General features: G+C 36.8%; 1 protein-coding gene across 1 annotated transcript; it reads right to left on the reverse strand.

The window, feature by feature from the left end:
- Window positions 1–200: 200 nt before the first annotated feature.
- On the reverse strand, window positions 201–4,622 carry LOC128645228 (uridine 5'-monophosphate synthase-like). Its single transcript, XM_053698060.1, has 6 exons — window positions 4,474–4,622; window positions 2,258–2,411; window positions 1,409–2,068; window positions 1,079–1,254; window positions 841–955; window positions 201–755 (listed from the first exon to the last, which is right to left on the reverse strand). The coding sequence occupies exons 1-6, from the start codon at window positions 4,615–4,617 to the stop codon at window positions 580–582; spliced, it is 1,425 nt and encodes a 474-aa protein (XP_053554035.1). The 5' UTR covers window positions 4,618–4,622; the 3' UTR covers window positions 201–579.
- Between the last annotated feature and the right edge of the window lie 9,684 nt (window positions 4,623–14,306).

Genomic DNA, 14,306 nt, shown 5'->3' on the forward strand with positions numbered 1-14,306 from the left:
TTTGAGAAGGGAAATTATTAAACCTGTTATTTTAACCTAGTACCAGGCCCTTGTTCTAACGTTGCTACCCATAGAGAAGATTCTGTTTGAGCACAGAGTTTCATCTGTAAATATAAACTAGAGGGTAGTTATCTCTAGAAACTTGCTGAGAGATGGGAAATTCACTTATGTGCACTGGAAACCAGACATTTAATGCAGTATGACTGTTTAAGCATATTTTTTTTTAATAATGAAAATAAACTAATCTATAAAAGCAATGTGAAAAATATAAAGTAAACACAAGTTTGGAGTGTGGGTCTTTGGAATGTATGAAACAGCCTAGTAAGTGATAGTGGTAAATCTGTTGTGTTGTTGTATTACTTTATGGTGATGCAAAAAAAAAAAAAATCATGTAAACAGCATTAACATGCATTGGACTGAATAGCTATATACTTTCACTCATAAAAAAATAATGCTCCATGGATAGCTTTCCCTTGTCTAACAAGGTAATTTCATATCCTGTGGAGTTCAAGTCTTCAACGCATCAGTAAGTAAAGGAGATTGTTTTCTGCATCTAATGCAGATGGCATACACAGTTCATCAATCTGACTCCTGTGTCCTTGACAAATAGGCTTCCCATCCTGCCGTTCTATACATCTCAGCTGCTTCAAGACGATTGGTGGCTGAGAGGATGCCTCTACCAACAATTATAATGTCAGAACCCTTCTGGGTGATTATTTTATGTGGAGTCTGGTACTGCTGCCCAAGATTATCCCCTAAAAACAGAACATTCAAATATGTATAAGCATAAAATATTCTAATAAAACTAGAACACAAATAGTGGTAAAGTTCTAATTATACCTCCTGACTGCATCTGAACGCCAGGTGACAGGTGCAGATATTCCGGTTTTTCACTTATCCTGCAGCCAGAAATGAATCCGAATACAAATTCAGGATGATCCTCTGCTATTTTAACCTAGTGAGGAAACAAATATGTATTTAAGCAAAATACATGTGTGCAACTTATTAGCAGGACAGTCTGCAACTTGTATGTGTGAGAACAAAACATTTCATTAAAGATACATCTTATTACACCTACAGCTGTCTTAGTGTATTCCCCAGTTGCTAGTGATCCCTGGGAACTCATCTCTGCTATGACTAGGCAGCCTTTTCCCAATGCACAGCCAACCTGCTGCAGCCCCAGGACTACTCCTGGGCCCGGTACAACATGCGCATTCACCACGTCAGACCAAGAAGAGATTTTATAGATGCCACCTAAGAAACATAGGCCAGACAAATCATACAGAAAAGGAACAAATTCTGACAATAAAATCATCCAACAAAGCTATGTACTAAAAAAAAAAAGTTCCAGTTATTACAAATTATGACAAAAAGTAAATTTCTACTGAGATAAATATTGGGCGATTACCTTCATATTGGTGTTTCACAGTATTCCCAATATCAGCAAATTTACGATCTTCAAAAAGGAGGAACTGATGCTGCTTAGCAAGATCTTGCAGCTGGGTTGTGACATCTGGTGTAAAATCTGTCAAAATGTCTATGTGGGTCTTTAACATGCATATGGCAGGTCCCAGCTGTGCTGCCAGCTGAAGCAGTTCTGCAGAGTTTGTAACATCAGCTGACAGACAGAGGTTTGTCTTCTTGGCCTCCATAATGGTAAGAAGTCGAGCAGCCAAAGGATGTGTGCTAGGGAGTTGGGCACGAGAGGCATAGCTCATCCATACATGGCGTTTCTTGGTAGTATCAGATTGCTGAACAGCAAGCTTATTTTCATGAATAAATTCTTTAACTCTCTGCACGGTTTCTGCATCAACAGCCTTCAGCTCATGCAGCATATGCATGAGATGCGTCAAGGTAAATACAGAGAGCAGATTGATACCGCGCTCTGCCAGTCTCTCCTTCCCACCCTGCTCTCTATCCACCAGCACAACAGCATGAGTCACACGCAGACCCTCTTTCTCCAGCACATCTACTGTCTCAAGGACACTGGAACCACTTGTCACAACATCTTCAATTATCAAACATGTTTCTCCAGGATTAATTGTGCCTTCCACCAATCGCTTTGTTCCTGTGCGCAAAACAAAAATGAATTTGCACTCATATTAGAAATAAAAACAATCAAACTCTCTCTCTCTCTCTCTTATATATATATATATATATATATATATATATATATATATTTATTAAATTTTAGTAATTTCCCAGGTGTTTTAAAAGTTGTACCCAGATAGCAGAGTGTGTGGACAGAGTTATTTACCATAATCCTTGGCCTCCTTCCTCCTGATTAACATTGGGAGATTTTCCTTTGAGCAAATGATAGTGGCGAGTGGCAGAGCTGTGTACGGAACACCACACACTGAATCATAACGAATTGCTGCAATCTGTGCTTTTTTGGATAATAGATCTGCCACCTGCAAGAAATTAAGTCACCCTATCAATTTTCTGCCACTTCCCATGGCTGAGAATAATAACTTTATACATCAAACTTAGCTGTAAAATTGAAGAACAAAACTTAGGCGATAAAAGTAATATTTATTGTGCAGGAGCCCCCCCCCCCCCAAAAACAATGCTTTATATGCAGCCTCTCATTTAAAGGGACAGTCAAGTTAAAAAAAAAACTTTCATTTTTCAAATAGGGCATGTAATTTTAAACAACTTTCCAATTTACTTTTATCACCAATTTTGCTTTGTTCTCTTGGTATTCTTAATTGAAAGCTAAACCTAGGAGGTTCATATGCCAATTTCTTAGACCTTTAAGGCCGCCTCTAATCTAAATGCTTTTTGATATTTTTTCACCACTAGCGGGCATTAGTTCACGTGTTTCATATAGATAACATTGAGCTCATGCACATGAATTTACCATGGAGACAGCTCTGATTGGCTAAAATGCAAGTCTGTCAAAAGAACTAAAATAAGGGGGCAGTCTGCTGAGGCTTAGATACAAGGTAATTACAGAGGTAAAAACGTGTATAATTATAACTGTGTTGGTTATGCAAAACTGGGGAATTGGTAATTAAGGGATTATCTATCTTTTAAAACCACAAAAATTCTGGTGTTGACTGCCCCTTTAAATATGTACTTCTTTCTAATTCTGTCTCTCAAATTCTCAGACACATGATTTAGCAGCTATGGTTGGTTTTATATGTAAGAAGAAATTGAGTTTTTTTAGGAGGTCTAATTTTAACTTACAATACTGAGTGCTTATAGCTGGCTTTGCATCAGAGATCTATATTCTTTGGAATGGGATGTTATTTGACACTTTTATGGAACCAGCCTCCTTTTCTACCAGGGTTGATACCTGTTAGAAGTTATAGCATATTTTACAATTTATGGCCCCCTGTATAAAACTGTGCAATTTTCATTTAAAAAATATTGTGATGTATAAGCTTTTTTTCCCCCTTATACATCTAATAGATTATTCTTAGGTATGTTCAACTTTTGGACCAAGGGTCACATGCAGACATTTGTGCTAGTTTTTGCTTCTCCTGGGAAAATCAGAACTAAGAATTTAGGCAAACACTTTTGTGGCTCATAGAAAACGGAAAGCTTTGGGATGGCTGGTGGGCAAACAAGGTGGCGACAACTCAAAAGAGCTCTCTGGAGAGAAGGACAGAGAGTACCTTGTAACTTTACCTAAACCTGACCTTGTACCACTGGACATGTTTTGCAATTATACCAATTTTTTTTTGTTCACTAACTATAAAATTTATATGCAGGGCTTAAGGATTCTAAGCTATTGATCTGGAACTCCAATATGTTAGGAAGTTGATCTTCAATGGATAAAACAGAAACTATAGTCAAAAACAAAGTATAAGATTTAAAAAAAGAATGACTTAATACGCATTTTTGTAACATATGTATTCAAAATGTTGCAGCTAAAGTTGTTAAAATGAGAGAATGAGTATGTGTTGTAATTTCCTGTTATGAGCTGTGTATGTAATACCATAGTATTGTTCCTTCCAAACACAGATCATTATTTTCCTATGCTCCATAACCAGTTGTATTGCTTGTAATTAAGCCACCTACTCAGCTACCACTGGTTTCACAACTCTAGCTATTATAAACATGTGACAACATTATGGAATATAATTTTGAGGGCATGCTGACACACTACATGTAGGTAGGTGGACCAGGGACACTAACGGCATGATATGGACACGTTATCATAACCTCACCACGTTTTACATATAAATTAAACATTCTTATCAATACTATCTTCTCATTGCTCGCTTGCAATACCTCAATGAATAAGCTGTCCGTATACAAGAAATATGTATGTATGTGTGTGTTTATCTGAACATAGATTAGCAGCCCTGGCTTTCTCTCTGCCTCCCTCTACATCTAAATTCTAGAAACCAAACCAGTCCTGTCTCTCCTTGAAACAGTCACGTGTGAGCGCATCTATCACACAGCATGTACACGAGCAATAATGTATGTGTCTGTCTGTATCAGTCCAGTAGTTTTTTCCTGCACCTGGTTAAGCAGCTCCGGGTAAGAGACGATCACCCGCAGATCGAAATAGACCGGGGAAGTGAGTCCACTCTTTAACACAAAGCTACCGAACTTAAGTGCGTGAACCCGGTGCAACTGCACCGCTAATTCTCGGATACCCTCCATCACCACGTGTGTATGTCTCACACCTATGACGTTACGTGTAGCTTAAAGAGAGAGAGAGAAGAGTCCAACTGCAGAGTGGAGCTCCACTCTAGACAGGAAGCATGTGACCTCCACTCAAAGCTTTTTTTTTTTTTTTTAATCAACTTTAATGTAACAAACAAGCTATAGATTGTGACAATGATTATGAAAACGAAACATTTTGTAGCTTTCTTGTTCTTCTTGATGTTCATTCACAGTGTTTTATGCAGATTGTGATTTATAAGGTAACCACTGTGAATGAACATTAACCCCTTAGTGACCAGACCATTGTTACATTTTCTTACCCTTAAAGGGACACTAAACCCAACAATTTTATTTCAGGATTCAAGTAGATAATACAATTTTAAACAACACTCCTATTTACTTTTATTATCTAATTTGCTTCATTCTTCAGATATCCTTTGTTGAAGAAATAGCAATGCACATGGGTGAGCCAATAACAGGAGGCATCAATGTGCAGCAACCAATCAGCAGCTACTGAGCCTATCTAGATATGCTTTTCAGCAAAGTATACCAAGAAAGTGAAGCAAATTAGATAATACAAGTAAATTAGAAGTTGTTTAAAATTGCATGCTCTTTCTAAATCATGAAATAAAAAATTTGGGTTTCATGTCCCTTTAAGGACCAGGGCTATATTTTCCTCTTACTCATTTACTGTACCCACACATATTATATACCATTTTTCTCACCACTAAATGGACTTTCTAAAGATACCATTATTTTCATCATATCTTATAATTTACTATAAATTTTTTAATAAAATATGAGGAAAAAATGAAAAAAACACACTTTTTCTTACTTTGACCCCCAAAATCTGTTACTCACCTACAACCACCAAAAAACACCCATGCTAAATAGTTTCTAAATTTTGTCCTGAGTTCTTTGCTTTTTTTGCAAGTTATAGGGAAATAAATACAAGTAGCACGTTGCTATTTCCAAACCACTTTTTTTTTTAAATTAACGCTAGTTACATTGGGACACTGATATCTGTCAGGAATACCTGAATATCCCTTCACATGTATATTTTTTTGTTTGAAGACACCCCAAAGTATTGATCTAGGCCCATTTTGGTATATTTCATGCCACCATTTCACCGCCAAATGCGATCAAATAAAAAAAAATTGTTCACTTTTTCACAAACTTTAGGTTTCTCACAGAAATTATTTACAAACAACTTATGCAATTATGGCATAAATGGTTGTAAATGCTTCTCTGGGATCCCCTTTGTTCAGAAATAGCAGACTTATATGGCTTTGGCGTTGCTTTTTGGTAATTAGAAGGCTGCTAAATGCCACTGCGCACCACATGTGTTTTATGCCCAGCAGTGAAGGGGTTAATTAGGGAGCATGTAGGGAGCTTTTAGAGTTAATTTTAGCTTAAGTGTAGTGTAGTAGACAACAAACAGCTTATGCAATTATGGCACAAATGGTTGTAAATGCTTCTCTGGGATCCCCTTTGTTCAGAAATAGCAGACATTTATGGCTTTGGGATTGCTTTTTGGTAATTAGAAGGCCGCTAAATGCTGCTGCGCACCACACTTGTATTATGCCCAGCAGTTAAGGTGTTAATTCATTAGCTTGTAGGGAGCTTGTACGTTTAATTTTCACTTTAGTGTAGTAGACAACCCAAAGTAGTGATCTAGGCCCATTTTGCTATATTTCATGCTACCATTTCACCGCCAAATGCGATCAAATAAAAAAAATGTTTTACTTTTTCACAAACTTTGGGTTTATCACTGAACAAACAGCTTGTGCAATTATAGCACAAATGGTTCTAAATGGTTCTCTGGGATCTCCTTTGTTCAGACCCCTCCTTCTACCTTTTAGCGTACATGTTATGTACTTTCAGCTGTCTGCCAGTAGCTAATATTTATTTGCTTTTATTTTTTATATACAGTAGATATATAAAATAAAATCTGTAGTGTATTTGCCCACCCTCATTCCCCTACCACTCTACCCTCTCCCAGTTTATTTTACTAATCTATTATCCCCCTCTCCCTCCTTCCAGCTTCCAACTTTTTCCGTAGTATAAGCGTTCCCACCCGCTCCTGCCCCTCTCACACACCCTACTGCCTCCTACCGCCAGTGATGGGCCACCCACCTGCCTCCCTCCTATCCTTCGCATGCCACCAACGATCGGCACCATCACTGGCCCTCTCTGCAACGGTTGCTTAGAAAATGGTAATGCACTATGCCTCAATATTGAGGCATTTCTGCAATCTGTGTCCCTTTCTGTATTGTGCAGCGGTGGTGCCAAACGGTGGTGTGGGAGGGTAAGGAGGGAGGCAGGTGGGAGCCCCATCGCTGGAGGGGCTGGAGAGGCTGGGACCACTGTGCTGCATAAAAAAAATATGTTAAGATAGGGATAGAAGGATAGTGATAGATGGATAGAGATAAATGGATATAGGTATAGGTAGGCTTACCATAATTTTTAGAGATGAAACTGGGACCACTTGGCACGGTGCCAGTGGGGGTGTGGTCAGGGGTGTGGCCAAGGGGCGGGGCATTTGTCGACCAGAACTAATTTTCCATGCACAATTATATTACTACATTTTTTTGCAGCACAATTGTATTACCATCCATAATTAATGATGATGACCCCAGCAGCACAATTATATTACCATCCATAATTAATGATTATGACCCCAGCAGCACAATTATATTACCATAATTAATGATGATGACCCCAGCAGCACAATTATATTACCATAATTAATGATGATGACCGCAGCAGCACAATTATATTACCATAATTAATGATGATGACCTCAGCAGCACAATTACCATAATTAAAGGGACAGTATACACTCATTTTCATATAACTGCATGTAATAGACACTACTATAAAGAATAATATGCACAGATACTGATATAAAAATCCAGTATAAAACTGTTTAAAAACTTACTTAGAAGCTGTTACTTTGGCTCTGTTGAAAAGGTAGCTGGAAAGCCCACTGCAAGTGGCAAATAAGACACTCCCCCCCTCCCCCTTCTTTTGCATATGAAAAGACCCTTTACACAAACAGGAGCAAGCTGGAGTAGGTAGTCGAGCGTATTCACATAAAACTTTGGGGCTTGGTTAGGAGTCTGAAAATCAGAGCAATGTTATTTAAAAATAAGCAAAACTATACATTAATTAAAAAAAAAAACTTTATGGGCTATATAAATAGATTATCTACAAAACATTTATGCAAAGAAAAAATGAGTGTATAATGTCCCTTTAATAATGATGACCCCAGCAGCACAATTATATTACCATAATAATGATGATGACCCCAGCAGCACAATTATATTACTATAATTAATGATGATGACGCCAGCAGCACAATTATATTACCATAATTAATGATGATGACCCCGGCAACACAATATATTACCATAATTAACGATCATGAGCACAGCAGCACAATTATATTACCATCCATAATTAATGTAATTGTGCTGCTGGGGTCATCATCATCATGTTAATTTAATTGTGCTGCTGGGGTTATCATCATTAATTATGTTAATATAATTGTGCTGCTGGGGTGAGCATCATTAATTATGTTAAGATAATTGTGCTGCTGGGGTCATCATCATTAATTATGTTAATATAATTGTGCTGCTGGGGTCATCCATCATCATCATCATTAATTTAATGATGAGTTGACCCCAGCAGCACAATTATATTGACATAATTAATGATGATGATGACCCCAGCAGCACAATTACATTAATTATGGATGGTAATATAATTGTGCTGCTGTGCTCATGATCGGTAATTATGGTAATATATTGTGTTGCTGGGGTCATCATCATTAATTATGGTAATATAATTGTGCTGCTGGCGTCATCATCATTAATTATAGTAATATAATTGTGCTGCTGGGGTTACTCATCATCATTAATTATAATTGTGCTGCTGGGGTCATCATAATTAATTATGTTAATTTAATTGTGCTGCTGGGGGTCAACATCATCATTAAATTAATTAATGTTATTAATTATGTTAATTTAATTGTGCTGCTGAGGTCATCATCATTAATTATGTTAATATAATTGTGCTGCTGGGGTCATCCATCATCATCATCATTAATTTAATGATGAGTTGACCCCAGCAGCACAATTATATTGACATAATTAGTGACAATAATTTATTTAATGAGGATGACCCCAGCAGCACAATTATATTAACATAATTAGTGACATCAATTAATTTAATGATGACCCCAGCAGCACAATTATATTAACATACTTAATGACATGATGACCCTAGCAGCACAATTATATTAACATACTTAATGATGTGATAACCCTAGCAGCACAATTATATTAACATAATTAATGATAATGACCCCCAGCAGCACAATTATATTAACATAATTAATTACATTAATGAAGGTAATATAAGTGTGCTGCTAGGGTCATCATCATTAATTATGTTAATTTAATTGTGCTGCTGGGGTCATCATCATTAATTATGTTAATTTAATTGTGCTGCTGGGGGTCATCATCATTAATTATGTTAATATAATTGTCCTGCTGGGCATCACTAATTATGTTAATATAATTGTGCTGTTGGGGTCATCAATCATCATCATTAATTTAATGATGATGAGTTGACTCCAGCAGCACAATTATATTGACATAATTAATGACCAGCAGCACAATTATTAGTTTACCATCCATAATTAATGATGATTGATGAGTGACCCCAGAAGCACAATTATTAATGGAGATATCTAATAATATAAATGAATAATAACACCACATAGCAGATAGAGATAGCAGCCTAAGATATGTGGTTGCATATGAAAAAAGGAAAAGATCAAGTAATATTGTATTGTAGTAAGTAACTCACACGTACTTATCATTATCAGCAAGAAGATCTGCAAAAGTCAAGAATTTTTTTTTGTTGGTATTTGCTTCAGCAACAGGAAGCCACAGTGTGCAGCCCCATGATGCGTTCTCCTAAGTTGAAGGCGCCTAAAACACTGAGTGTGAAGCAGAGGTGGAGCACACGTTATCAGTCGGATTCTGTGACCCGTCTGTTGCAGGAATGTGGTGACGTCACGGTCGCACATTCCGACGGGCAGCAGACAGCTGTAAAAGGCAGTGCATGCTGCATGCCCAACAAAGCTAAATTCACAGATTTGCCGGTGTTCTATCATTCCAGCTAATTCATCAGACTACGCTAGTCTGATGAATTTGCTGGAATGATTGATAGAACACCGGCGGCCGGGACAAAAATGAAAAACGGGTGGGACACTGGGACAGGGGCTCAAAACAGGGACAATCCCGGTAAAAACGGGACGTATGGTAAGCCTAGGTATAGGGAGATAGGGATAGAGATAGAGGAATAGAGATAGAGGGATAGATGGATAGGGATAGATGGACACAGCAATAGAGGGATATATGGATAGTGATAGAGATAGAGGGATTGGTGATAGATATAGACGGGAGCGGGTGGTACCTCTGCACTGCAGAAAATTAGATGTTGAAAGTGGCAGGGAGGGTGAAGGAGGGAGGGGGGATAAGAGAGAGGAGATCTGAGTGGATGGGGGGGTCAGATGGTAGGCAAAGGTTCTTGGAGGGAGAGGTGGGTAAATAAGGGAGTGGTTAGTAAGTTAGTAAGTTGGACACATTTTTGACCGTCTACACTAGTATTGCAATAAACAGATAGCAAATGTGGAACAAATTTGGTTATGTTTTCAAAAAGTAACTGTTATTTTAAAAAGAGTTAAAATCCTTTGAGCCACTTATTTATTTGTGGATATATACACGGCATGAACCCCATCATATGACAGACAGGTTATCAGACTTGCCCAACGCTCTTTATGGAAAACATTGGTGACAACCTTGCTACTTCATATATTTTACCTTTTATGAATAATAAACAGTTATTTTAAAAGGGTTAAAATCCTTTTGGGTCACTCATTTCTGTGATGATAAATACTCGGCATGAACTTCATCATAGAATAAACACATATTTTCAGCATGGCCCAATGCAAACAATCTGGTGCCAACTTTGCAACTTCATATATTTTATCTTATCAAGTAAAGGTATTTAAAAAGGGTTAAAATCATTTGGCCCACTAATTTATGTGTGGATATATACAGGGCATGAACCCCATTATGGAATAGACATGTTATCAACCTGGCCCAACGCTTTTTAGAGCAAAAAAATTGCAGGCAACCTTGCCATTTCATATATTTTACCTTTTCTAAATAAGTAATTGGTATTTAATAACTTTTAAAATCCTTTGGAACGCTCATTAATGTGTGCTTATATACATGGCATAAGCCTCTCTATAGGACATACATGTTTTCAGCCTGTCACAATGCTTTTTATATCAAACAATCTGGTGCCAACCTTGCCACTTCATATATTTTACCTTTTCTGAATAAGTAACTGGTATTTTAAGTGTTAAAATCCTTTTGGTCACTTATTTCTGTGATGATATATACTCGGCATGAACATCTTCATAGAATATACATATTTTCAGCCGTGCCCAATGCTTTTTATAGCAATTTTTTTGTGCCAACCTGGCCACTTCATATATTTTACCTTTTCTGAATAAGTAACTGGTATTTAAACTGGTATTTAAAAAGGGTTGAAATCTGATGAGTCACTCATTTCTGTGTGCATATATACAGGGCATGAACCACTTCATATTTTTAAGTTCTAAGCCTGACCCAATGCTTTATATGGCAAACAAACTTGTGCCAACCTTGCCACTGAATATATTTTACCTTTTTTAAAAGTAACTTGTATTTAAAAAGGTTTAAAATTATTTGCGACACTCATTTCTGTGTGGATATATGTTCTAAGCCTGAACCAACGCTTTATATGGCAAACAAATTTGTGCCAAACTGGAGCTCCACTCAAGATAGGAAACATTTGACCTCCACTCAATATTTTTTTTTTTTTTAAATGGACTTTAACGTAACAATCAATAGACACAATAATTCAGAAAACTAAATATTTTGCTTTCCTGTTCTTAATGTTCATTGACAGTGGTTTATGCTGATTGTTATTAATAAGGTTAAATAAGCACATTCTTTACATTAACTTATGTTCTGTTAGGGCAAAAGTATAAGCGAAAGTAATGATAATTGTAAGTTATAAATACATCATCTCCGTAAATCACACCTGGGTGCCATCAGGGGGTTACAGGGGTGACTCCTTTCAGGGGCCAAATGGGCCAGGGTTCCCCATGAGGCAAGAACAACTATTATTTTCTTTAAACAATTTTGGCAGCCACCAGAGGGTATTACAGCAGAGTGCTACTGAGTGTGGTCAATTTTATTAAAATGAGTAAAGCATTAGCATTTGAGAGGATTTTTGAGTGTGCACTAAACCACTATGCGTAGTGAGACAGACTTGGCACTTAAAAGGATACTAAACACAATTTTTTTTCATTCTAGATTCAGATAGAGCATGCAATTTTAAGCAGCTTTTTAATTTACTTCTATTATCAAATTTTCTTCGTTCTCTTCCTATATTTATCTGAAAAAGAAGAAATAAAAGCGTTTGAGCCGGCCCATGTTAGTTTGAGAACCTGGGTTACGCTTGCTTATTGGATGGCTAAATGCAGGCACCTATTAGCAAACTCTATCCAGGGTACTGAACAAAAAATAGTCATGCTCCAAAGCTTCCATTCCTAACTTTTCAAATAAAGATAGCAAGAGAACGAATAAAAAATTATAATAGGAATAAATGATAAAGCTGCTTAAAATTGCACGCTCTATCTGAATCATGAAAGAAAAAATGTGGGTCCAGTAGCCCTTTAAGTTTGTACAGTGTGTGTCTGAGTCAGATGGCAGAGCACTTTCATTTGCAGAGGAGGTAGGACTTACATAGTATTTTTTTTTATTTCTTTGTGCAATTTTGGATTGTAACTTCAGTGTGGTAGTAGTATGGTGGGGCTAGGGGTCCATAAAAAACATTTATTTTTTTAGCAATCTGCAGCAGTGTATTTATGATTATTTGACAATTCTGTAGAAATTCTATATTTAAAGCCATGCATAAAGGTTTCCTCCTTAATACACAAATGGTAGTTGCCCTTTTGAAAGATATTTTTTTTGTAATATATACATTTTAACTACATTTCAGTTTACTGCCCCTTTATGCAAGGACTTTACAGATGCAAGGAGGCATTTTATCTATTATTTTTACATATGCATAAAAAGTTATACTTTCAAACTAAGATTTCTCAGTGTTTCAAATGATACAGGTTAACTTAACACTGTTCAGTTTACAATACAGCTGACTTAATTTTGAAATACATACAAACGAGCCTAAATCATGCATTTAACCATATCTAATGGTATGAGACCTAGTGCCACGGCTTATGGTTCCACCAAGACCATATAGAGTACAGCATTTTCAAAATCCATAAGTACAGCTGACAGATGGGAACATGTTTACACCATAATTGAAGTGTTGATCTTGTTTGGGGGAAAAAACACAAACATATGTCAACCTTTTAAAAGTACTTTTCTTCATCTAACCATCTACTGATAACATTAATCTACAATTTTGAATTCACAGAGTTTAATTTTTGTTTGCACATTTGCAAATCTGATTGTTTAAAAAGTGATCTCTTAATTTCTGCAATTTTTTTATCATGCATGTCACACACTGTTTTGTTGTTGTTGTTGGTCTCTCTGTGAGAGTGGGTGTATATGTCTTTGTGCATTATCTGTGTATGTCTGTGAGGGTGTGTGAGTATGTCTTTGTGCTTTTTCTATTTGTGTCCCTGTGAGGGTGTGTGTATGTATGTCTTTGTGTATTTCCTCTTGATGCCTCTGTGAGGGTGGATGCGTATGACTTTTTTTTTAAATGTGGATGTCTCTTTGAGGGTGGGTGAGTATGTCTGTGTGTTTTCTTTGGTTGTCTCTGTGAGGGTGTGTGTATGTATATGCAGTTTCTGTGGGTGTCTCTCTGAGAGTGTATGTCTCTCTGTTTTCTCTGGATGTCTCAGTGAGGGTGTGTGTGTGTCTCTATGTCTTTGTGTGTTTTATGTGTCTGTGTGTTGATGGGTATATTATGTTAGTGGGTGACTTGTAACCGACACATGAGGGCATTTTGAAACTCATATGATTGTCTGTAATACAGCAAACAACACCCACAACTTCCTTTAACATGTTTCTTAGATAGACATATATGGACATTTTATTTTACTCCTCTAACTGCATTTCCTGTAGCCTCATGATGCGAGACTGCTATATAACTGCTGTGTATACTTACAGTAAACGGAACTAGTGAGAAACACTCTCTGTGCTTGTGTGCTTTCTTGCTGTTCCCCGGAGCTCTGGAAAATCGTGTACAATCAAGGTCAGAAACCATTTGAACTTATAACCCTAACCTTATACTATGAAAGCAGAAGCAACAATAGGCTACTGCTATATATATATATATATATATATATATATATATATATATATATATATATATATATATATATATATATATATATATATATATATATATATATGTCTAGGGTGGTTACATATTCCTGTGCACCCTTCCCTTGTTTGTTTGGATTTGAAAGCTTGCATTGTGTGGCTGTTTTAGGGTCTCAGGTATTGGAGAGGACCTTGACGTGGTACCTGAGCTTGTCCCATTTGGCCAGATGCGGTGACTAACCTTTCCATTTTTGCTTTTAA

Source organism: Bombina bombina, chromosome 1 (genome assembly GCF_027579735.1).
Source record: "Bombina bombina isolate aBomBom1 chromosome 1, aBomBom1.pri, whole genome shotgun sequence".
NCBI classification, from domain to species: domain Eukaryota; kingdom Metazoa; phylum Chordata; class Amphibia; order Anura; family Bombinatoridae; genus Bombina; species Bombina bombina.

Bases quoted from the DNA above. Each gene is read 5' to 3' on its own strand.
- LOC128645228 (XM_053698060.1), bottom strand. From the start codon at position 4,617: ATGGAGGGTATCCGAGAATTAGCGGTGCAGTTGCACCGGGTTCACGCA. The intron at 2,412-4,473 runs GTGCAGGAAAAA...AATTTCTTGCAG, and splicing joins ACCCGGAGCTGCTTAACCAG to GTGGCAGATCTATTATCCAA. The intron at 756-840 runs GTATAATTAGAA...TTCTGTTTTTAG, and splicing joins CGTTCAGATGCAGTCAGGAG to GGGATAATCTTGGGCAGCAG.